A 26283-nucleotide genomic window follows, 5' to 3' on the forward strand; every position below is an offset into this window, starting at 1 on the left:
GTATCTAACCCCGTGCTGTACCTGTCCTGGGAGTGTTTGATGCGGACAGTGTAGAGGGAGCTTTACTCTGTATCTAACCCCGTGCTGTACTTGTCCTAGGAGTGTTTGATGGGGACAGTGTAGAGGGAGATTTACTCTGTATCTATCCCCGTGCTGTACCTGTCCTTGGAGTGTTTGATGGGGACAGTGTAGAGGGATCTTTACTCTGTATCTAACCCCGTGCTATACCTGTCCTGGGAATGTTTGATTGGGACAGTGTAGAGGGAGCTTTACTCTGTATCTAACCCTGTGCTGTACCTGTCCCGTGAGTGTTTGATGGGGACAGTATTGAGGGAGCTTTATTCTGTATCTAACCCCGTGCTGTACCTGTCCTGGGAGTGTTTGATGCGGACAGTATAGAGGGAGCTTTACTCTGTATCTAACCCCGTGCTGTACCTGTCCTGGGAGTGTTTGATGGGGACAGTGTAGAGGGAGCTTTACTCTGTATCTAACCCCGTGCTGTACCTGTCCTGGGAGTATTTGATGCGGACAGTGTAGAGGGAGCTTTACTCTGTATCTAACCGCGTGCTGTACCTGTCCTGGGAGTGTTTGATGGGGATGTTGTAGAGGGAGATTTACTCTGTATCTAACCCCGTGCTGTACCTGTCCTGGGAGTGTTTGATGGGGATGTTGTAGAGGGAGATTTACTCTGTATCTAACCCCGTGCTGTACCTGTCCTGGGAGTGTTTGATGGGGACAGTGTAGATGGAGATTTACTCTTTATCTAACCCCGTGCTGTACCTGTTCTGGGAGTGTTTGATGGGGTCAGTGTAGAGGGAGCTTTACGCTGTGTCTTACTCCGTGCACTACCTGTCCTGGGAGTGTTTGATGGGGTCAGTGTAGAGTGAGCTTTACTCTGTATCTAACTCCGTGCTGTACCTGTCCTGGGAGTGTTTGATGGGGACAGTGTAGAGGGAGCTTTACTCTGTATCTGACCCCGTGCTGTACCTGTCCTGGGGGTATCCGTTTTTCAGGTTACAATGAACATGAATCTCCTATAGATGTGTATCAAATATTAATTTTGGGCTTCATCATTAAATGTCTTGTTCGGCAGAGCTCAGAGTAATGGTGATTGGGTGCTGTGAACCTCTGTTGCTGTCATCTGCAGTGCCTCACTGTCTGCCACAACCTTTCTTCTCTCTCCTCTTTAGGATCTGACTGTGCTCCTTACTGCTCTGAACCCTCATGTTTTGCTCTTTTTGAATTCTTAATATCTGACCTTGCATGGTGGAGGACACCAGAACTGTGACCTTCTCACTATCGGGAATGATTGAACCATCTGGGGAGCCCTTTCCTCTCTGAACAGAAAGAATGAGGGGGACCTGATAGAGGTCTTCACAATCATGCAAATGTTTGATCAGATTTATGCCAAGATGTTCCCATTTGTGCAGAGGACCAGAATTAAGGGCCATAAATATAATATAGTCACTTATAAACCCGACCAGGAATTCAGGAGAAACTTCTTTAGCCAGAGAGTGGTGAGAATGTGGAACTCGCTGTTGTAGGATGTTGTGTGTGCCTGTGTGCTATTGGAGTGTAAAGGTGCTCGGCAGAGCAAGGGTTAATGTGGGACTGGAGAATAGCACCGCCCACGGTATGATGTATAGATTCACATGGTAATAGATGGAGAGAACAGTCTAGACGCAGCCCCCACTGTGTGGCAGCAGCACCATGCATGACAGTAACTGGTTAAGATTAACAATAGTTAAAGATTAACAATAAGTGGTTGCTGTTCAAACACACAAGTCTCAAGATCTCATTGTTGAAACATCAGGCAAACCCATGGTGCAACACTCACTACCACAGGGAGTGTTTGAGGTGAATAGTTCAGATACATTTAAGGGGAAGCTGGATAAACGCACGAGGGAGAAAGGAATCAGATATGTCGATAGGGTGAGACGAAGGAGGGTGGGAGGAGGCTTATGTGGAGCATAAACACCAGCATGGAGCATTGGGCTGAATGGCCTGTTTCTGTTTTGTACTTTCTATGTAATTCCTCCTCCCACCAGTCTCAATGTTAATGAGCGATCCCTACATTCGGAGGGTTGTGACTGGAGCCACAGTACTGAGACCCTGGCTCTCCATCTCGCAGTCTCTTGAACTGGACGCCCTCCCTGAGATCTCAGAGTTGGCAGGATGAGTCCAAAGGATTCATCCCACTGTCTCCTCCTCTAATTCATTCTTACCTCTTTTCCCTCTGTTGTCCCTGTGACTAGGGTAGAGGCGGGAACTGGGGCTGTGAGTCCCATTAACCAACAAGGAGAGGCAGTGTGGAGTTAGATCAAATGTTGCAGGAAGAGGCCCTTAAAGCAAGAAGGACTTGCATTTACATAGCACCTGTCAAACCTCAGGTTGCCCCAAAGCGCTTTACAGCCAATGATGTACTTTTTGAAGTGTAGTCACTGTTGTGATGTCGGAAACACGGCAGCCAATTTGGACACAGCAAGATCCCAAAAAACAGCGATGGGGTAATGACCAGATCATCTGTTTTAATGACGTTGATTGAAGGATAGGTACGGTAGCTGTCGATGTATAAGTCGACTTTGAAGCCTCCGAAAAAAAACCCTCCGAAAGCGGAGGTCGACCTATACTCCGAGTGTAAAAGTGAACGGCTGGCGGTCGCCATTTTGAAATGTCACTGGCGTCCGACGCGAAGAGCGGGCGTGTCTTAAACTCCCCATTACCCCTTCGCAACACAACCCGGATCGCCCGCCCGATCCCTGGCTCCCCCGTCATGAGGTACCGGTGAGCAGAACGTGCGTTTGTGGGGGAGAAAAATTGAGGCTGCTGCCAATGTGAGCAATAGCACGTCAAAGCTGAGCGTGTGCAAAAATATGACCCCTGGAGGCGGACAAGCGAGGTGGCCTTGTACACCGGGTCAGCTTAGAAGTGGTGGCCTGTGGTGTCGGACAGGAGGATTGGGGAGAACTCCCCCCCTGCTCTCCTTCGCAACCGCGTCCACGGGATTTTTTTCTTATTTCCACCTGAAGGGGGCCAGGCAAAGCCTCAACTCAACCCCTCACCCGGAAGGCAGATGTAACAATTTAATAATCCCGTTTTTATCTCACTCACGTCGCCCGGATCGTACAGCCCGTTTGTCCACAAAACGATTCCCAGGAAGGAAACGACGGGTCGGAGAAAGGCCACTTGAAAGGATCCCAGCACAAAAATCCTAAATTTCCACCTAAGCAGGTTAAAGGAAAAATTAAACTCTCTCCGACGTCGTTGCACAACTTTCAGAAACAGCCACCAAAAGGCGATCGTTTTCCTACAACTTGCATTTATATAGCACCTTTGGCATCGTAAAACATCCCGAGGCGCTTCACAGGGACATCACCGAGCAAATAGTTGACACCCCAGCTGCGTAAGGGCACATTAGGGACAGGTGACCAAAAGCTTGGTCAGAGAGGTCGGTTTCAAGGAGCGTCTTAAAAGGAAGGGAGAGAGGTAGAGAGGCTTTGGGGAGGGGAGTTCCAAGAGCTTAGAGTCCACAGGCAGCTGATGATGGAGCGATTAAAAATGCAAGTGATCAGAATTGGAGGAGTGCAGGAATCTCGGAGGGTTGTGGGACTGGAGGAGGTTACAGAGATCGGGAAGGGCGAGGCCTTGGAGTTATTTCAAAGCAATGATGAGAATCTTAATATCGAGGCATTTCTGGACTGGTGGCCAACGTAAGTCAGTGAGCACAAGGGTGATGGGGAAAGGGACTGGGTTGGGAGTTAACACAACGACAGCAGAGTTTTGGGATGAAAGTAAAAAACTGCAGATGCTGGAAATCCAAAACAAAAACAAAAATACCTGGAAAAACTCAGCAGGTCTGGCAGCATCTGCGGAGAGGGACACAGTTAACGTTTCGAGTCCGAATGACCCTTCAACAGAACTAAGGAAAAATACAAGAGAGGTGAAATATGAGCTGGTTTAAGGGGGGTGGGACAGGTAGAGCTGGATAGAGGGCCAGTGATGAGTTTGTGTTGACGGGGGTGGGCGTTGGGTGGGTGGTAGGAAAGGAGAGGAGAGGTGGACCAGGAGAACAAGTGCTGATTTATTTGTTTAAGCAAGAGGTCAGTCATGGTAAACATGTCATGACTCTACGGTCAATCCTCTAGTTGCCTTTATTTACTTACTAATTAACAACAATTTTAAAATTCAGCCTTGCAGCTGCAGTACTACTGATGCCCACCTGGTGGTGCTGCTGCTCCATCCTAAAGGACTGTTCAGCAGAGACATGGTGGTACTGCAGAGTGACTGCTCAGAAGGATTTTAATCCTTTTTTTCTGCTTTTCTCACTATCTCGATATTTTTATAAACATGTCAGCATTATCCTTCCTTAATATCAGGTGAGGTCTAATCATGATTGGAATATCTATATATTTTTTGAAAAAGGAATGAACTTGCATTTATGTAGCACCTTAACACATGCTCAGAACAACCAAAGTGGAAGCTCATTCAGCCTCTTCAAGCCCTCTCTGTCCCACCAATCTCTATTTCCACCAATCCGGCTGCCCATTCATGATTGCCCTTGAAGTGAGGGCCTTGCCAGGCCATTTCAGAGGAGCAGTTAAGAGACAACCACATTGCTGTGGGTCTGGAGTCACGTGTAGACTGGACCAGGTAAGGACGGCAGGTTTACAGATGGTTTCACGGGTCACCATTTGTTGTGGGATGGCTGAGTTGTGCTATCAATGATTGAGCTGATCAGCAGATACTTCCTGGGTGGAAACATTAAGTTTATTTACAATATACTCAGCAGCTACTACACGAGTGCTTTCAACTCCAACTCTATCTCTACACTGACTCTAGAGGTAGCCCATGCTTCTCTCCTATTGGTTACTACAGATCTTCCTTAACAAGTATTATTCTTAAAGGTACCTTACACTCTAAATAAAACCATAATCACTACATTCCTCCCTCTTTAATTCAGTTATACATATTTTCCAAGACAATATAATATTTACGCTGGGTTAGGAATCTACAAGTTCAGCCTTTCAGGCAGTTTCCTGGTACATGTGGAACGTCTCAGCTCCACAACTTCAGATTCTTTGTCAGGAACCTCCTTTTCCAGAGTTACCTGAACATCAGGTGCTTCGTGGGCACTTACAGTTCTGTATCCTCAACTCTTACAGGAACATCAGACATGTCAGTCCTGGGTTGAGTATCCTCAACAGGAAATGCAGACCCAGTCATGGTCACTGGTGGAACCAAATCTTGGTGATTTGTCTCTCTCTTCCTTAAATGGTCCACATGTTTACAGGTGATCTGGCCTTCCACCTCCATGTGGTAAGATAGAGGTCCAGTCACCGCACCTATTCCACCCGGTAACCACTCTGGTCCTTCCCTGAAAGTTTTTCACGTATACCAGCTCTCCCATGGTAAATTTCCTCTTGCAACTATGCCAGTCACGTCTAATTTTCTGGCTTCCCAGTCTCCTTTCCACCTCCCGCTCTAAATTCAGCATTATTAAACTCAATCTCATCCTGAGACGGCGCTCCAACAATAACCCTGCAGGTGTGGCACCTGGTGTTGTGTGAGAGGGGGTCCTGTAATGATAAAGAAAGCGAGCTAGCTTGGTTGCCAAGGAATCTCCAGTTAGCTTTTTCATGCCTGTCTTGAATGTTTGATCCGCCCTTTCGGCCAGTCTGTTTGAGGGAGGGTGGGTACGGTGATGTTTTTACATGAGTGATACCGTTGAGGCTGATAAACCGTTGAAACTCAGCACAAGTAAATGCCGTGCTGTTATCGGAAATGACTACTTCTGGTAGGCCGTGAATGGCAAAACTCTGACGTAGTTTCTCAATTGTAGCGGCCGATGTTGGTGACTTCACCTCATGTACGTCCAACCATTTTGAATGGGCATCGAAAATGAGCAGAAACATTGTTCCCAGGAGAAGTCCAACGTAGTCAATGTGTAACCGCACCCAGGGTCTACCTGGCCACTCCCCTGGGTGTAACAGAGCTGTCACTGGCATCTTTTACAGTTGCTGACATTGCACACAATGCTTTACTAAACTCTCTCCATCCATCCCAGGCCACCATAGATAGCTGTGTGTTATGGTCTTCATTCAGGAAATTCTTGGATGGGCACCGTGTAGTTCAATTAAAAGAGGCTTCCTTCCCTTTGGAGGAACTATCACTCGTGCTCCCCACAATAAGATGCCATCCTGGCTGGTTATTTCATGTCTTCTGTTGAAGTGCAGTTTCATTTCATCAGATACAGGCTCCTGTGACCAACCCTGTAGCACTTGTTCTCGGACCTGAGATAGGACTGGGTCCTGACTTGTCTAGTCTCCGGTCTGTCGAGCACATACCGGTGAGGAATCTAAAAAATTCAACAATGAAGCAAGTTCCTGTGGAACTGGGACGTGCTCATCATTTTCTTGTAAAGGCAAATGACTAAGGGCATCGGTGTTTGCGATTTGATTGCTAGGTCTATGTACGGAAGTGTATTTGTATCTGCCAGAATTATATCACTGTATTCTTGCTGAGACTATGGGAGGTATAGCCTTGTCCTCACTGAACAATCCTAGTAATGGTTTGTGGTCTGAAACAATTGTAAAATGGTGGCCGTGTACGTACTGGGGAAATTTCCTGACACCAAAGATGATGGACAGGCCTTTTTCTATCAGCGAGTGTCCCTTTTCCGCTGTGGTGAGTGTTCTTGATACATACCCTATTGGCCGTTCCGTGCTGCTGTCCATCCGATGAGAGAGCACTGCTCCCACTCTGTAGGGAGATGTGTCACATGTCAGCACCAATTCTTTCATCTGGTCATAATGCACTAATAGATTGGACGAGTGCAACAATTGCTTCACCTTTATGGAAGCTTCTTTCTGGGGCACCTCCCAAGACCAACATTGGTTCTTTTTAAGTAGAGAATGAAGAGGGGCAGCACTGTAGACAAATTGGGTAAGAATTGGGAGTTGATCATCCCCAGGAATGATTTGAGCTCTGAGACGTTCTTTGGCGCAGGTGCCTCTCTTGTGGCTTTCACTTTCTCCTCAACTGGGTGGAGGCCCTGTGAATCTACCCGGTGACCCAAATAGATTACCTCCCACGCTTGGAACATGTACTTTTCTTTTTTTAAACGCACTCCAGCTTGCAAGAAACGTTTTAAGACTTCTTCTAAGTTTGCCAAATGCTCTTTCTCAGTGAATCCTGTCATCAATACATTGTCTAAATAGACTACAACCTGGGGCAGTCCCTGCAGTAAACTTTCCATTGTTCTCTGAAAGGCGGTACTAGCGGAGAAGACACCAAAAGGCAAACGTGTATATTGGTACAACCCTTTGTGACAAATTCCCAGGAGGCATTATCCAATTTAACTGCGTTCTTCTCCACCGATGCTGCCAGACCTGCTGAGTTTTTCCAGGTATTTTTGTTTTTGTTTTTGTTTTGGATTTCCAGCATCCGCAGTTTTTTGCTTTTATCCAATTCTAGTTGTTGATAAGCATGACTCATGTCAAGTTTTGTGTACATTGTCCCTCCTGCCAGCTGGGCATACAGGTCTTCGATTTTTGGAATGGGTGCCTGTCTAGCTTAGTTACTTTATTAATGTCAGTCTGTAGTCTCCACAAATTCGAACGCTTTGGTCAAGTTTAAGGATGGGGACCATGGACGCTGCCCATTCTGAGAACTGAACAGGTTGTGTAACTCCCAGTTTCTTTAATCTGTTCAGTTCAATGTCGACTTTTTCTCACAGGGCATATGGCACTGGTCTCGCCTTCAGGAAGCGAGGGGATGCTTCAGGATCCACATGAATCTTGGTCTGCAGGCCCTGGATTTTCTGGTTTATCCTTAAAGACATTGGAATACTTTCTAAGTAGCTCTGGTAGCCCAGTTTCTCTCAACTGGAACATTTCAGACCATTCTAACTTAATCTCCTTTAACCAATTTCACCCCAGGAGGTTTGGCTTTTCACCTGCTACCACCATCAAGGGTAGCTTTGCCGATTGGCTTCATAATGGACAGTTAATCTGCTTATGACTTTTACTTGAATGTCTTCATCCATATATGTTTTTAGTTTGGCAGCTGTTTCTTTTAAACTTAACTGATGTTCACCATTATTCGAATATCTGAAGGTTTGTTCCCCAATTACTGTAGTGGGAGTTCCCGTGTCCACTTCCATTCTAACAGGTTTGCCATTTACTTTCACTGTGACAAATATTGGTTCTGTCTTTCCAACTTTCAGATTAAACAATGAGTAACTGTCATAATTTGTGGTTTCAGACTCTTCTACATTGTAGATTTCATTGGGCTTCTTCTTTTGTTTCCAAGCCTGCTCGAATCTTTCCTTGCATTGCCTCATCATATGTCCATTTCTGTGACAACAGCAGCATTCGATTTTTTTTAAGCTGCCAATCGCTAAAAAACTGATTGTTTCCACCTCTATTAAAATTATTCTTCGATCTCATTGCTAAGTTATTTTTCTTTATTCTTCGGCTAGCAGGGGGCTGTTTCCCGCTTCTCAGCCGAATCTCGCTTTCTCGCGCCTCTTTCGGCTGAGGTTTCCCACCCGATGTGGAGGACGGCGCCATTTTGCACACCTTGTATTGCTTTCGAATCTGGTACTGTGCTTTCCATGGTCAGCGCTACCTCTAGCGCCTTCTTGAAACCCAGATTCACTTCAGTGAATAGTCTTTTCTGAATAGTGTCTTCATTCACCTCACATGCTAATCGATCTCTGACCATGTTGTTCAGAGTCATACTGAACTCACAATGTTCCGTCAGCTGTTTCAAATTTGGCACGTAGCATGCAATTGTCTCACCCAAGGCTCTACTTTGTGAATTAAACCTGAACCTTTGCATCGTGACTGAGGGTTTTGGTTGAAAGTGACACTTCACGAGGTCCACCAACTCATCGAAAATCTTCGAATCTGGGGCACTGGGTGCCATCAAACTTCAAATCAAGTTGCAGGTTTTGCTCCCACATGTACTCAAGAGGATCACTTGCCTCTTCTCTTCTCCCAGAATTTCATTCACTTGAAAAAAGAACATGAGTCTTTCTATGTACTGAGACCAATCGTTTGTGGCTGGTTCAAAAGGATCAATTCTCCCAAATTGTGGCATTTTGAGAGAGGATAACTTCTTCAAATCTAACAGAGCTTGCTAATTACAATCACTGGGCAAGGTACAGTGCTGATTTCTTTTTAACTTGATTTCTTCTGTTCAATCCTGTATTATCTTCATCGCCAGTTTGTTGTAGGGTGGCCGAGTTGTATTATTAATGATAGAGTTGATCAGCAGATGCTTCTTGGGTGGAAAGTTTAAGTTTATTTACAATATACTCAGCAGCAACTACATATGTGCTTTAAACTCTAAGTCTATTTCTACACTGACTGCTGAGGTAGCCCAGGCTGCTCTCCTATTGTTTACTACCGTTATGAGACAGCCTTTCGGTAAAGCTGAGTTACTTAAAAATCCGAGAGGGAAACTTTAAACAATGGTCATAACCTATATTTTAACTGGTATGTTTGAGATGCAACTCTAAATTCAGGAATCAGACCCCCAGTTCTCGAGCGGTTTTATATTAAACTAAATGAAACATTTTATTAAGTTACAACACATTAAACACATACACATGGCTACAAATTACTGCTATCATAACTTTTAACAAATTCCCAGACTAATCTCCATTAAGGCAACAGCAACCCATAGACTTAACCAGACACCAGGCAAAGCATTTTCACCTTACAAATTCAAAATTAGGTTCTTTTCACTTTGGTTCCTGTGGAGCCAGTTGGAGGCTGACAGCTGCTTTGGTCTTACATTGTCTCTGATCTGCACACACAACACTGCTGAAGTTATACCTAGCACAGCTCATTGAATGTAAATCCTCATTGTATCACCAGCCTCTTCGAACAATAAAACCCCTTTCATTGTACCAATTTTATTAGTATTATAAACATTGCTTGGTCTCTGCCTGCTTTGTGCCAGATTTCACTCGCTTTCTTGAATGTTCTATTCAAAAAATGCAAATGCACTCTACCGCTCTTACATCTCAAAACTAGTGCACATCAAAGCACCCAGACCAGTTGGCTTTAATGCAACTAAGACACACCCACAGACTAAACCTCTATTTTAAAAGAAAAATATTTTCCAGTAATATTATATACATTAATAGCTTCCTGACAACAACAGGTCATGTGATCTTGCCTAACAAGTATTATTCTTAAAGGTACAATACACACTAATTAAAACCATAATTACTACGACTAACTTCATAATTCCAGATTTTTAAAATTTAAATTCCACTTGCTGTTGTGGTGGGATTTGAACCCATGATCCTCAGAGCATTAAGCTGGCTTGATAGATTACAAGGTTGGTGACATTACCACTCTGCCGCTACCTCCCTGATCATACAGTGAATCTGTGTTTTAGCTCCATCTACCCACCCTTTGAGTAAAGTTATAGCTCATGGAATAAAAGGGACAGTAGCAACATGGATACAGAATTGGCTGAGCAATAAGAACATGAGAGTAGTGGTTAATGGATGCTTTTTGGGCTTGAAGAAGGTTTGTAGCGGAGTTCCCCAGGGGTCGGTATTGGGGCCTTTGCTTTTCCTGATATATATTAATGATCTAGACCTTGGTGTGCAGGGGACAATTTCAAAGTTTGTGGAAGGATTATGAACTGTGAGGAGGACAGTGTAGAACTTCAAAAGGACATAAACAAGTCGGTGGAGTGGGCAGATAGGTGGCAAATGGAGTTCAATGCAAAGAAGTGTGAGGTGATACACTTTGGTAGGAAGAACATGGAGAGTCGGTATAAAATAAGGGGTACAACACTAAAGGGGGTGCAGGAGCAGAGGGACCTACATGTACATGTGCATAAGTCATTGAAGGTGGCTGGACAGGGTGAGAGTTCGGTCAATAAAGCACAGAGTCTCCTAGGCTTTATTAACAGAGGTAAAGAGTACAAGAGCAAGGAGCTTATGTTGAGTTTGTATAAGACACTAGTTAGCCTGTAATTGGAGTATTGTGTACACTCCTGAATGCCACACTTGAGGAAGGATGTTGTTATGGCTCCAGCTTACATTACCCCTGGACAAGCCTGATTTCAAAGTGGAACCCAGCTTGATAGATCCTAACTTTTAATTTGTTTGTTTAGATATGCGGAGAGTGGTCACTGAACAGTCAGTTAATGAACTTTTACTAAAAGAATAGAACATTTATTTAACAAGAAAAGATGAACTATATTACAACACTCCTTCACCCTCAACTACACCTTTAACAGGTAAATACAGATTTGTAAGGATAACACAAGTTACAAAAGCTATCTCATACTCCATGTAAACCAATAGGAAACCTGTGGTCAGGCACACCACACTCTGAAACTAAGTGATAGTTGCCGCCCCAGACAGATGCTATGAATCTCTCAACTCCCCCCAAGACTCTGGTCACACCATGAGCCAACCAGTCTCACTGAACTCCACCTTTCACACGAGGGTTTCCAATCTCCACTCTCCAAGAACTCGCTTTGGAACCTTCTCCCAAACTGATGCTTTCTCTCAGATGCCTTCCGCATGGGTTCACCTCCAGGGTTTCGAACACTCCTTCTGATGTTTCTCTTCCCTGGGTCACCACATGCATTCAAATATCTTTGACACACTCTCTCTCACTGACTCAGCTGTCAACAATACACCACTGCTTCACATGTCCTTGGCACAGAGTTACAGACCTTCAGTTGTCTCTTTGGACCTTCTTGCCTCTTGAAAACTGTTCTTGCTTTAAATCTGCTTTCTGCAGCTTTTGTCTCTTTAAATCTGTAGCTTTGGGCCTTTCTGTCTGCCCCTCACTCTCAGCTTTGCTTAACAGGACCTTTTTCAAGTTCCTGTCCTTCCTTTGGCTAGAAGGTCTGCTTGGGACTTTCTCCTGTTCCACTGACCTGGATTTTGGGCTCTTTTCTTTAGTTTGAGACTGGCTATCTGTCCCCTTTGCTCCAGACCCTCCTGGTAGCTGTCTTCAAAACCAACTGAACTCAAAAAGCTTCCAAAATCAAACTGCTGATTTCTAGTTTCTTCGGTGTGTGTCTGTGGGAGGGATCTGCCTCTCTGGACACCTGTTGCCGGGCAACAACCCAGTTTCTCTCCTGTTGTTTATTTAACTTAGCCACAACAGCCATAAAATTCTCATTAGAAATGCAGGCACCTTTTAAAGAGAAACTAAAATTCAATTTGACCTTTCTTAACACACAGATACAGAAATACAAATCAAACTTAAACTTTAAAGCTAAAACTCATTCCTAACACCCACAAATACAAATATAACTTACTTAAACTATCTCTATTTCCTAACAATGTGAAGGCATTGAAGAGAGTGCGGAAAAGATTGATGAGAATGGTTCCAGGGATGAGAAACTTCAGCCATGAAGATAGATTGGAGAAGTAGGGACTGTTTTCCTTAGAGGAAAGGAGGTTGAGAGGAGATTTGATGGACCTGTTCAAAATCTAGAGGGGCCTGGACAGAGCCGATCAGGAGAAACTGTTCCCACTTGTGAAAGGATCGAGAATGAGAGGGCACAGGTATAAAGTAATTATTAAAAGAAGCAAAAGTGATATGAGGAAAAACATTTTCACGCAGCGAGTGGTTAATGTCTGGAATCCTCTGCCTGAAAGTGTGGTGGAGATAGTTTGAATCGAGGTATTCAAGAGGGAATTAGACGGTTATCTGAGAAGGAAGAATGTGCAGGGTTACGGGGAGAAGGCAGGGGAATGGCACTGGGTGAATTGCTCATTTGGAGAGCCGGGGCAGACACGATGGGCCGAATGGCCTCTTCTTGCACTGTAACAATTCTGTGATTTTCTGAATCTATGACCTCATTGGCTGTAGGACACTTTGGGACGTCCCAAGGTCGGGAAAGGTGCTATAGAAATGCAAGTCTTTCCTTCCTTTTCCTCCAATCGGAGATGTTGTGGCTGGCGACCTCTCACCTGGTCATTCGCATGCGAGGGAGACAAGGGCAGCAGCAGCAACATGGCCCCGTGCTGACTGCTATTGAGACGGTCTCCAGATGTTCCAGCATGGCTTCCTGTCCTTCGTAACCTTCCACAATAACCAGCAGCAGCAGATAAAAACAAACGGCAAAATACCTGAGGGAAAGCAGGAGAGTGGGAATGAGTATTCAGATCCTGCAGACCAAACATGACGCAAACCAAGGTCAAACTCTACATCCATCAATATTCATTTTATTAACTATAGGGTCAAGGACCATATTGTAGGATCAAGCATCACAGTTCAGATTTTAGTGTTAGACTAAAGGTTGGTATTAGGATCAGTGTCAGGTATTAAGGTTAGGGTTAGGGCTAGGACTGTCAGTTAGGGTTAGGACCATGTTTTCAGGTTAGGGCCCTGTATTAGGGTTGGGCTGTATATTAGGGTTAGAACCATCTATTAGGGTCAGGGCTGTGTATTAGGGTCAGGACTGTGTATTAGGGTCAGGGCTGTGTTTTCAGGTCAGGGCTGTGTTTTCAGGTCAGGGCTGTGTTTTCAGGTCAGGGCTGTGTATTAAGGTCAGGGCTGTGTATTAAGGTCAGGGCTGTGTATTAAGGTCAGGGCTGTGTATTAAGTTCAGGGCTGTGTTTTCAGGTCAGGGCTGTGTTTTCAGGTCAGGGCTGTGTATTAAGGTCAGGGTTGTGTATTACGGTCAGGGCTGTGTGTTAAGGTCAGGGCTGTGTTTTCAGCTCAGGGCTGTGTATTAAGGTCAGGGCTGTGTATTAAGGTCAGGGTTGTGTTTTCAGGTCAGGGCTGTGTTTTCAGGTCAGGGCTGTGTTTTCAGGTCAGGGCTGTGTATTAAGGTCAGGGCTGTGTATTAAGTTCAGGGCTGTGTTTTCAGGTCAGGGCTGTGTATTAAGGTCAGGGCTGTGTATTAAGGTCAGGGTTGTGTATTAAGGTCAGGGTTGTGTTTTCAGGTCAGGGCTGTGTTTTCAGGTCAGGGCTGTGTATTAAGGTCAGGGCTGTGTATTAAGGTCAGGGTTGTGTTTTCAGGTCAGGGCTGTGTTTTCAGGTCAGGGCTGTGTTTTAACCTCAGGAGTGTGTGATGGGGGGTCTGTAAGATTGATGAGTGCCTCCACTCTGTCACTTACGTTGCTGCCATCATATTGACGAACATGATGGCCCGAGGAACCCAGAGTCCCAGGCAGGACGTGATGCCGATCACCTGGAAGAAGACAAGATGCTCGGTGAGGATTTCATTAGAAAGAAGATGGAGGGTGATAGCAACATCTTCCAATCCTGTTTGTTAATCTAAATAGCAGTGTGTGTGAACCAACAAACAGGCAGTGTAACTATCCTGAGAAACATTTGGAAAGACACACCGTCAGTCCCAGACACACCCTCTATCTCAAGTGTTAAATTCAATCCCCACAATAACTGACCTCAATGGTCCATACCTGAGAGGGAGGGACTGAGGAATGGGAGTGTTTGTGTTTGTGTGTGTGTGTGAGAGCACGTTTATGGGGGAGCATGTGGATGTGTGTGAACTGTGGGTGGACATTGAATGGACATTGGGTGGACGAGGTCAGGCTGTGATGCTTCACATTGAAGAATAACCGGTCTCCATTCTACGTTGGGTCCTGATGGACATCATCCTAGGGTCTTAAAAGTGGCTGCTGAGAAAGTAGATGCATTGGTTTTAATTTTCCAAAATTCCTTAGTTTCTGGAAAGGTCCCATCAGATGGGAAAATAATGAATGTAACTCCCCCATCCAAGATAGGGGGAAGACAGAAAGCAGGAAACTACAGGCCAGTTAAATTAACATCTGTCATAGGGAAAATGCTGGGATCTATTATTAAGGAGGTTATAGTGGGACATTTAGAAAATCTCAATGCAATCAGGCAGAGTCAATGTGTTTCTTTTTTCATTCTTTCCTGGGATGTGGGCATCACTGACTAGGCCAGCATTTGTTGCCCATCCCTAATTACCCTTGAACTGAGCAGCTTACGAGGCCATTTCAAAGGGCAGTTAAGAGTCAACCACATTGCTGTGGGTCTAGAATCACATGTAGGCCCAGACCAGCAGATTTTCTTACCTAAAGGACATTAGTGAATCAAATAGATTTTTATAGCAATCGATGTTAGTTTCACAGTTACCATTACTGAGAGCATCTTTCAATTCCAGATTATTAACTGAATTTAAATTCTACCATGGTGGGATTTGAACCCTTGCCCCCAAAGCATTAGCCTGGACCTCTAGATTAGTAGTCCAGTGACATTACCACCACGCCACCAACACCTCCCCTTTGCAAAATGGAAATCATGTTTGATGAATTTATTAGAGTCTTTGAGGAACTAACAAGCAATGTGGATAAAGGGGAACCTGTGGATGTGCTGTATTTACATTTCCAAAAGGCATTTGTTCATGGTGCCACATCAAAGGTTACTAAACAAAATATGAGCTCATTGTGTAGGGGGTAATTAATTAGCATGGATAGAGGATTGGTTAGTCAACAGGAAACAGAGAGTAGGCATAAATGGGTATTTTCAGGTTGGCAAGATGTAATGAGTGGAGTGCCACAGGGATAAGTGCTGGGGCCCCAACTATTTACAATTTATATTAATGACTTGGATGAAGGGACTGAAGGTATGGTTGCTAAATTTTCTGATGACACAAACATAGGTAGGAAAGTAAATTGTGAAGCGGACATAAGGCATCTGCAAAGGGATATAGATAGGTTAAGTGAGTGGGCAAAAACTTGGCAGGTGAAGTATAATGTGGGAAAATGTGAACTTGTCCACATTACAGAAAGAATAGAAAAATAGTATACTATTTAAATGGAGAGAGATTGCAGAACTCTGAGGTACAGAGGGATCTGGGTGTCCTGGTACATGAATCAGGAAAGATTAGTATCAGGTACAGCAAGTGATTATGAAGGCAAATGGAACGTTGGTGTTTATTGCGAGGGGAATGGAATAAAGGAGTTGGGTTGTCTTGGTACAGTTGTATAGGGTGTTGGTGAGATCACATCTAGAGTATTGTATATAGTTTTGGTCTCCCTGTTTAAGAAAGGATATAAATGCATTGGAAGGAGTTCAGAGAAGATTCACTCAATTAATTCCAGGGATGAAGGGGTTATCCTATGAAAAAAGACTGGATAGGTTTAGCGTGTATCCATTCGAGTTTAGAGAGATGACCTTTTATTGAAACAGATATGATCCTGAGGGGACTTGACAGGGCAGATGCTGAAAGGATGTCTCACCTTGTGGGAGAGAGGGGAACTAGAGAACATAGTTTCAAAGTAAGGGGTCTCCCATTTAAGACGGAGAGGAGGAGAAATGTTTTCTGTCAGAGGGTTGTGAATGAGTGGAACTCTCTTCCCCAGGGAGCGTGGAGGTGGGGTCATTGAATAGGAACATGGGAACATAGGAACAGGAGTAGGCCATTCAGCCCATCAAGCCTGCTGAACCATTCACTCCGATCATGGCTGATCATCTACCTCAACACCACTTTCCCGCACTATTCCCATATCCCTTGATGTCATTAGTGTCCAGTAATCTATTGATTTCTGTCTTGAACATGCTCAATGTCTGAGCTTCCACAGCCTTCTGGGGCAGAGAATTCCAAAGATTCACCACCCTCTGGGTGAAGAAATTCCTCCTCACCTCAGTCTTAATGGCCTGCCCCTTATTCTGAAACCGTGTTTCCTGGTTTTAGACTTCCTACATTTGTAATCAATTCCCCTCACAGTAAACGATAACATACTATTAGCTTTCCTAATTACTGGCTGTACCTGCAAACTAACCTTTTGTGATGCATGCACTAGGACACCCTAACCCTCTGCACTTCAGAGCTCTGCAATCTCTCACAATTTAGATAATATGCTCCTCTTTTATTCTTCCTGCCGAAATGGACAATTTCACATTTTCCCACATTATACTCCATTCGCCAAGTCTTTGCCCAGTTACCTAACCTATGTCGCTTTGTAGCCTCCTTACATCCTCTTCACAACTTACTTTCCCACCGATCTTTGTGTCGTCCGCAAATTTAGCAACCAAGTGTAACGTGTCCAAGTTTTCTGATGATGCAAAGTTAGTTGGGAGGGTAAGATACGAGGAGGACACATAGAGGCTGCAGAGGGTTATAGACAGGTTAAGTGAGCAGGCAAGAACATGGCAGGTGGAATACAATATGGGGGAGTGTTAAGTTATCCACTTTGAAAGGGAAAACAGAATACTTTTTAAATGGTGGAAGATTGCGAAACCTGGGCATCTGTAAGGGACTTGGATGTCCTTGTACACGAATTACAGAAAGTTAAGGAGGGCTGGGAGGAGGCGCGTGCTTTTTAAAAATTAATTCACGGCATGTGGGCTGCGCTGGCTGGGCCCAGCATTTGTTGCCCGTCCCTAGTTGCCCTTGAGGAGGTGATGGTGAGCTGCCAGTTTATGCTGTGCAGCATAAACACCAGCAGGAACCAGATGGGCCAAATGGCCTATTTCTGTTCTGCAAATTCAACCTCGTTCCTTACGTTTCCTCACGAGTGACGGTTAACTTTATGGCAAAGGTAGACTCACCGTCGGTGCTGCGCTGATCCACACTAAAGTCTTCATCTTAAAGGGGCACCTCACTTTTTTCAGTAAATAGTAAGTGTTCTCCAGGTAGATGATGACAGACAATGCAGTCATGGCTGTCAGTGCAGCGAAGACACCAATATCCAGCCAGCTCAATTCTACACAACAACAGGAACAAGAAAAGTAAACTCAGAGATTCGACTACAGAACCACTGCTATCATGGAGCAAGTTCCAAAGCTGCTCCAGAGAATAAGATCACTTTGAAACCTCGGCATCTGTTAAACAGTGTCAGGCCCAGAGGGACGAACTCTTCCCCCAGGTCAACAAGTCCTGAGTTAAAGTCCCTAATCCACAGACATGAGCACGTAGTCTAGTCTGACACTCCCAGTGCCAGTACTGATGGAGTCCTTCAGTGTTGGAGGTGCCATTATTTTGGATGAGGCATTAAACTGAGGCTGTATGTGCCACAGGAAGAACATATGAACATACGAACATACAGACGGACATATGAACGAGGAGCAGGCGTAGGCCATTCAGCCCCTCGACCCTGCTCTGCCATTTGATATGATCATGGCTGATCGGATAGTAACCTGAAATCTGCATCCCGCCTACCCCCGATAACCCAACACCCCCTTGTTGACCAAGAATCTATCCAACTCTGCCCTAAAAACACTCGAAGGCTCTGCTTCCACCGCCTTTTCAGGAAGAGAGTTCCAAAGACTCACGACCCTCTGACAATCCTCCCTGGTGCCCTGGACCAATATATAAGGTTTAATGATGTGTCGTCAATCAGAACTGCTCTGATAAAAGGTCATTGACCTGAAAGGTGAACTCTGTTTCTCTCCCCACAGATGCTGTCTGACTGTCTGAGCATTTCCAGCATTTTCTGTTTCTATGTCAGATTTCCAGCCTCTGCGGGATTTTGCCTAGTCACCACTTGCTGATTAATTTCAAAGTGACCTCGGCCTTGACCCCTTCACCCTCAATTAAAGACCAATTTATTGTTTTATTTGTGACTTACGTAATATAAGATTGATGCTTCTTGGAGGAGGTGAGAAACAGGCTTCTGAAACATTGAATTTCTCAATTAGTTCAATGATGTCTGGAGGAAACCTACAAAACAAGTTAAATAAAGAAAAGCCAATGATTAAGCTCTTATAACATAACTTGCTTTGATGTATATCGAGACCGGTGTATATCAAGTAACATTCGTGCCACACAAGTGCCAGGCAATGAGCATCTCCAACAAGAGAGAATCTATCCATCGCCCCTTGACCTTCAATAGCATTACCATCACTGAATCCCCACTATCAACATCCTGGGGGTTACCATTGGCCAGAAACTGAACTGGACCAGCCATATAAATACTATGGCTGTAAGAGCAGGTCAGAGGCTAGGAATCCTGCGGCAATTAACTCACCTCCTGACTCTCCAAAGCCTGTCCACCATCTACAAGGTACAGGTCAGGAGTGTGATGGAATACTCCCCACTTGCCTGGATGAGTGCAGCCCCCACAACACTCAAGAAGCTCGACACCATCCAGGACAAAACAGCCCAGTTGATTGGCACCACATCCACAAATATTCACTCCCTCCACCACCGACGCACAGTGGCAGCAGTGTGTACCATCTACAAGATGCACTGCAGAAACCCAAGGCTCCTTAGGTAGCACCTTCCAAACCCACGACCACTACCATCTAGAAGAACAAGGGCTGCAGACACATGGGAACACCACCACTTGGAAGTTCCCCTCCAACTCACTATCCTGACTTGGAAATATATCGGCCGTTCCTTCACTGTCGATGGGTCAAAATCCTGGAACTCCCTCCCTAACAGCACGGTGGGTGTACCTACACCACAGGGACTGCAGCGGCTCAAGAAGGTAACTCACCACCACCTTCTCAAGGGCAATTAGGGATGGGCAATAAACGCTGGCCTAGCTGGCAACATCCACATCCTAAGGAAGAATTAAAACAATAGAAACATGTTTTAGCCTCAAGGGTTCAACCCTTTTCTGCTTGAAAAACCAGAAATGCCCCTGTAACACTCAACTCCTCGCAGATCCAAAATCTCTAACTCAGTCTCGAATATGTTCAATCACCCGGCCTCCGCTGCTCTCTGAGGTAGAGAATTCCAACGATTAACGACCCTCTGAAAGAAGAAACTCCCCCTCATCCCCTTTCTCAATGGGTGACCCCTTATTTTGAAACTGGGGGCGGAACTTTCTGCTCCGGAGACGAAGTCCGGCAGCGAAGCCAAAGTCAGAGCGACTTCCGCTGGGGACCGGGGGGTGGCTGAACACAAGGGATCTTGCGTTGTCCAGCTCGTTAATGATGCAGCCACGAGGAGCGCGTCGAATCTCATGGCGGGTCGGGCCCCACCGTCACCTCATAGGCTCCAACACCCGGGCAGCCATTCACTCTCCCATTCTGCCCCTCGACTACCCCTCCCGACCCCCGGCCCTGACTCGGACTCGCTCCTCCCCCTGCGCCCAGCCCTCGGAGCGTTGTGTCTGACCGGGACGGTGCTAACGGTGAGCGTGTGAAAGGACGGCAAAAGTAGCATCTACTGGCTTAAAGATCCAGGAAGAAGCCTACCTCAGCTCTGAAGAAGAGTCAGACGGACTCGAAACGTTGACTCTGTTTCTCTCGCCACGGATGCTGCTGAGCTTTTCCAGTGTTTTCGGTTTTTATTTCAGATTCCGGCGCCCACAGTATTTTGCTTTTAGAATTAAGAATTCGTTAACAGGAAGGGCTCCCACTCCCTGAAGGTGCAGACAGTGTGTGACCACAGGATGCTGATTCTACAAGTCTGTGCAAGGCACCCAGGCAGCAGACTGCTGGCCGCTTATGTGGAGTCGTGAAAGAGAATGTTCTAGCTTGCCGCTGGCGGGATGCTAAGCTTGGAGAGGGGGGGACAAAGTTCCGGTGTGCTCAGCTTTTAATCAGCATTCATAAGACGCAAATGGGGTTCCCGACATAGTTCAGCCATCATCCCTCAGTTCACTGATCTGCACTGGCTCCTGGTTAAGAGATGCCTTCATTTTAAAATTCTCACCCTCGCTTTCAAATCCCTCCCCCCTTATTCTCTGTAGCCTCCTCCAACCCTACAGCCTTCCGAGGACTCTGTGTTCCTCCAATTCTGGCCTCTTGACCATGCCCGATTTTAATCACTCCACTATTAGCGGAACTGTCTACAGCTGCCAATAGCTCCCTTCCTATCGCCTCCAACTCTCTCTCCTCTTTTACCACGCACCTTCAAACCTACTGTTTGGACCATGTTTTTATTCTCCTGCCCTATGTCACCCTTTGTGTCAAATTTTCGTTTTTGAGAGTCCTCTTGTGAGAGGTGCCACCCAGTTAAAGGCGCTATATAAATTCAAGCTGTTGGTGTTGTTGAACCAACTTCACCAAACCATTATCTAATCGCTTACCTCATTGGTGTTGGTGGGATCTTGCTGTGCGCTAATAGTCCATTACCTTTTGTACATTACAGCAGTGACTGCACTCCAAAAAAGTGCTTCATTGGCTCTGGAGCACTTTGTGCTGGCCTAAGGCTGAGAAAGGTGATATACAAATGCAGATTCTTTGCTTTTCAGGCTCTGAATTAAGCCTGGGTTTCACACACCATATATCCAACCTATTGCTAGGGTTCCCTATTTAAGATTCATGCATTAACATTTTAGCTAACTCTGTTACCTGGTCACTTGGTCAGGATAAGGGATTCCCATCGTCTTTCCAGAGTTAGAATCCTGTGTGCTCCTCTGTGCCGACTGTGCGATGCTCCTGTGAGATCCAACCAGCTGGATAGTACAGCATGTTTGTCTTACTGGGTCAGGATTTTACAGAGCGATGAACTCCAGGACAGTGACAGTAATCAAGCTCCAACATTAACAACATTTTACACTTTGGACTTTTGGCATTCCCAGTTTGATCCTGTGCTTCCCAGAGAGGTGCTTCTTTCAAAAAGAATGAACTCCATTTGCACCTCACATCTCCGTGCAGTGCCCCACTCCGCACCTGTCCACTCTCCACTCAGCCTGCTTTCCATAATACCCCCTGAGAGGAAAATAAATTCTGAAGTGTGAAACATGTAAGGGAAGTTTTACTCTGTATCGAACCCCGTGCTGTACCTGTCCTGGGAGTGTTTGATGGAGACAGTGTAGGGGAAGCTTTACTCTGTATCGGACCCCGTGCTGTACCTGTCCTGGGAGTGTTTGATGGAGACAGTGTAGAGGGAGATTTACTCTGTATCTAACCCCGTGCTGTACCTGTCCTGGGAGTGTTTGATGGGACAGTGTAGGGGAAGCTTTACTCTGTATCGGACCCCATGCTGTACCTGTCCTGGGAGTGTTTGATGGAGACAGTGTAGGGGAAGCTTTACTCTGTATCGGACCCCGTGCTGTACCTGTCCTGGGAGTGTTTGATGGAGACAGTGTAGAGGGAGCTTTACTCTGTATCTAACCCCGTGCTGTACCTGTCCTGGGAGTGTTTGATGTGGACTATGAAGAGGGAGATTTACTCTGTATCTAATCCTGTGCTGTACCTGTCCTGAGAGTGTTCGATGGGGACTGGGTAGAGGGAGATTTACTCTGTATCTAACCCTATGCTGTACATGTCCTGAGAGTGTTTGATGTGGACAATGTAGAGGAAGCTTTACTCTGTATCTAACCCTGTGCTGTACCTGTCCTGGGAGTGTTTGATGGGGACTGGGTAGAGGGAGATTTACTTTGTATCTAACCCTGTACTGTACCTGTCCTGAGAGTGTTTGATGTGGACTGCGTAGAGGGAGATTTACTCTGTATCTAACCCTGTGCTGTACCTGTCCTGAGAGTGTTTGATGTGGAAAATGTAGAGGGAGATTTACTCTGTATCTAACCCCGTGCTGTACCTGTCCTGGGAGTGTTTGATGGGGACAGTGTAGAGGGAGCTTTACTCTGTATCTAACCCCGTGCTGTACCTGTCCTGGGAGTGTTTGATGGGGACAGTGTAGAGGGAGATTTACTTTGTATCTAACCCTGTGCTGTACCTGTCCTGGGAGTGTTTGATGAGGACCGTGTAGAGGGAGATTTACTCTGTATCTAACCCTGTGCTGTCCCTGTCCTGAGAGTGTTTGATGTGGACAGTGTAGAGGGAGATTTAAGCTGTATCTACCACAGCTCCAACCTCTAAGATAGATCCAAAATGTCCCATGGAATGATTTGTAGAATATCTTCTTAATATGTATCTGAAACCAACATCACCAAAACAGACTATCAGGTCATTAACTGAGATGTGGGATCTCACTGTGTGCAAATTGGTTGTTGCATTTCCTAAATTACAAAAGTTGCTACACATTAAAACTACTTAATTGGCTTTGGGAAATTCTGAATTTGTGAAAGGTATGATCAACAATGTAAGCCTTTCTTTTCTTTCTTGTACATACCCTCTGATATTGTGCTGAATTTTAACATAAACCCTTGAATCCCTGTTTTCTACTGTAGGTTTTTTTTCCTGTCCATCCACTTCTATGAATTCATCAATTTGCAGAGCTCCTCATCCACATTGAGATGAGAAATACTCGGATGTATATATCGCAGATTTTGAAGTCCTCCCTCCTCCTGGACAGTCATCGGTGCCACTCTGCAGTCTGCCAGTAGATGGTGCTAAAGTGCCACTTCACCCCCTGCTCAGTGCTGCCCCCACTTGGCGTCCTGTCGGGGATCCAGCCATTCAGGAAATCTCCTGAAACTGGACACACCAGCCAGTGTCTCCATGCAGTGTCCATGGGGCCAGCTCTCTTGATTCAGTGCAGAGGGTCGCACAGGTGAGTGGGCCGATCAGGTGAGAGGGCTGCACAGGTGAGAGGGCCGTACAGGTGAGAGGGCCGTACAGGTGAGAGGGCCGTACAGGTGAGGGGGCCGTACAGGTGAGAGGGGCCGTACAGGTGAGAGGGGCCGTACAGGTGAGAGGGCCGTGCAGGTGAGAGGGCCGTACAGGTGAGAGGGCCGTGCAGGTGAGAGGGCCGTACAGGTGAGAGGGCCGTGCAGGTGAGAGGGCCGTACAGGTGAGAGGGCCGTACAGGTGAGAGGGGCCGTACAGGTGAGAGGGGCCGTACAGGTGAGAGGGCCGTACAGGTGTGAGGACTGTACAGGTGAGAGGGCCGTACAGGTGAGAGGGCCGTACAGGTGTGAGGACTGTACAGGTGAGAGGGGCCGTACTGGTGAGAGGGCCGTACAGGTGTGAGGACTGTACAGGTGAGAGGGCCGTACAGGTGAGAGGGGCCACCTTTTTTTCTGGGAGTTTTCATATTGATTCAGTGTTAGAATTTCCCTCTAAACCCGATACTTCTCTGTAAGGAGCAGTCTGAAAACCTGACTTTCTTTTTCCCTTTCTATTCCAGTGATACTGAGACCAGTTGTCAAGCCCAAATCACTCTATTGGATTGAGATCGGTGTACTCATAACATGCCACACAAGTGCCAGGCAATGACCATCTCCAACAAGAGAGAATCTAACCATCGCCCCATGACATTCAATGGCATTACCATCACTGAATCCCCCACTATCAACATCCTGGGGGTTACCATTGGCCAGAAACTGAACTGGACTAGCCATATAAATACTGTGGCTACAAGAGCAGGTCAGAGGCTGGGAATTCTGCAGTGAGTAACTCACCTCCTGACTCCCCAAAGCCTGTCCACCATCTACAAGGTGCAAGTCAGGAGTGTGATGGAATACTCTCCACTTGCCTGGATGGGTGCAGCTCCCACAACACTGAAGAAGCTCGACACTATCCAGGACAAAGCATCCCCCCTAGATCGGCAACCCATCTACAAACTTATAATTATGTAATGGCTTTAACCTAATTAAATGCCTAAGGAGCTTCACAGGAGAATTATAAATAAAATCTGACACCAAGCGGTATAAGGAGATATGAGGACACATGGCCAAAAACTTGGTAAAAGAGATAGGTTTTAATGAGTGTCTTAAAGGAAGAGAGGGAGAGGTGGAGAGATAGAGAGGGTTGGGCAGGAATGTCAGAGCATCGGCCCAAGCAGCTGGAAGCACAACCCCCAGTGGTGGAGGGATTAAAATCAGGGACGCTCAGGAGGCCAGAATTAGTGGAATGCAGTGATCTGGGTCTGCAGGAGATTACAGAGATAGGGATGGGGCAAGGCAATGCAGTCCTCTCACCTGTATGGCCCTCTCACCTGTATGGCCCTCTCACCTGTGCGGCCCTCTCACCTGTGCGGCCCTCTCACTGTACGGCCCTCTCACCTGTACGGTCCTCTCACCTGTGCGACCCTCTCACCTGTACGGCCCCCTCACCTGTACGGTCCTCTCACCTGTGTGACCCTCTCACCTGTACGGCCCCCTCACCTGTACGGCCCCCTCACCTGTACAGCCCTCTCACCTGTACGGCCCTCTCACCTGTACGACCCTCTCACCTGTATGGCCCCCTCACCTGTACGGCCCTCTCACCTGTACGGCCCTCTCACCTGTACGGCCCCCTCACCTGTATGACCCTCTCACCTGTATGGCCCCCTCACCTGTACGGCCCTCTCACCTGTACGGCCCTCTCACCTGTACGGCCCCCTCACCTGTATGACCCTCTCACCTGTATGGCCCTCTCACCTGTACAGCCCTCTCACCTGTACAGCCCTCTCACCTGTACGGCCCTCTCACATGTACGACCCTCTTACCTGTACGGCCCTCTCACTGTACAGCCCTCTCACCTGTACGGCCCTCTCACCTGTATGGACCTCTCACCTGTACGACCCTCTGACCTGTACAACCCTCTCACTGTACAGCCCTCTCACCTGTATGGCCCTCTCACCTGTATGGCCCTCTCACCTGTACAGCCCTCTCACCTGTACGGCCCTCTCACATGTACGACCCTCTTACCTGCACGACCCTCTCACCTGTACGGCCCTCTCACATGTACGACCCTCTTACCTGTACGGCCCTCTCACTGTACAGCCCTCTCACCTGTACGGCCCTCTCACCTGTATGGACCTCTCACCTGTACGACCCTCTGACCTGTACAACCCTCTCACTGTACAGCCCTCTCACCTGTATGGCCCTCTCACCTGTATGGCCCTCTCACCTGTACAGCCCTCTCACCTGTACGGCCCTCTCACATGTACGACCCTCTTACCTGCACGACCCTCTCACCTGTACGGCCCTCTCACTGTACGGCCCTCTCACATGTACGACCCTCTTACCTGCACGACCCTCTCACCTGTACGGCCCTCTCACTGTACGGCCCCCTCACCTGTACGGCCCTCTCACCTGTACGGCTCTCTCACCTATACGGCCCTCTCACCTGTACGGCTCTCTCACCTGTACGGCCCTCTCACCTGTACGACCCTCTCACCTGTACGGCCCCCTCACCTGTACGGCCCTCTCACCTGTACAGGACAGATCCTTGGAGGGCACCTGAGGTAACAATGTGGGAGCAGGAATGGAAGCCATTGCAAATGAATCCCTGGCTATGATTAGATAGATAAGAGAATGGAACCAGGTGAGAGTAGTCCCACCCAGCTGGACAACAGTGGAGAGGTGTTAGAGGAGGATGGTCCGGTCAACCATGTTGTAGCTTGCAGGCAGTTCAAGAAGGACAAAGAGCTTAAACATTCACTTCCTCTATCATTGGTGCAGTGGCAGCAGTGTGTACCACCTACAAGATACACTACAGCACCTTCCAAACCCATGACCTGTACCACCAGGAAGGACAAGGACAACAGAGACACAAAACCACCACC

At 46.6% G+C, this 26283-nt stretch overlaps 1 protein-coding gene across 1 annotated transcript in view; it reads right to left on the minus strand.

Moving 5' to 3' along the window:
• The window catches only part of LOC144694035 (organic solute transporter subunit alpha-like), a 33263-nt gene extending 11918 nt beyond the window's left edge, over positions 1-21345 (minus strand). The window contains exons 1-6 of the mRNA XM_078564383.1: positions 21237-21345; positions 18560-18651; positions 17541-17695; positions 14117-14190; positions 12965-13123; positions 3112-3223 (exon numbers count right to left, since the gene is read on the minus strand). Of these exons, the coding sequence (XP_078420509.1) occupies positions 3112-3223; positions 12965-13123; positions 14117-14190; positions 17541-17695; positions 18560-18651; positions 21237-21268 (624 nt within the window). The 5' untranslated portion in view covers positions 21269-21345. The remainder of the gene's footprint in view (positions 1-3111; positions 3224-12964; positions 13124-14116; positions 14191-17540; positions 17696-18559; positions 18652-21236) is intronic.
• Positions 21346-26283: the final 4938 nt, after the last annotated feature.

The sequence above is a fragment of the Cetorhinus maximus genome, chromosome 19 (genome assembly GCF_964194155.1).
Source record: "Cetorhinus maximus chromosome 19, sCetMax3.hap1.1, whole genome shotgun sequence".
Taxonomy (NCBI): domain Eukaryota; kingdom Metazoa; phylum Chordata; class Chondrichthyes; order Lamniformes; family Cetorhinidae; genus Cetorhinus; species Cetorhinus maximus.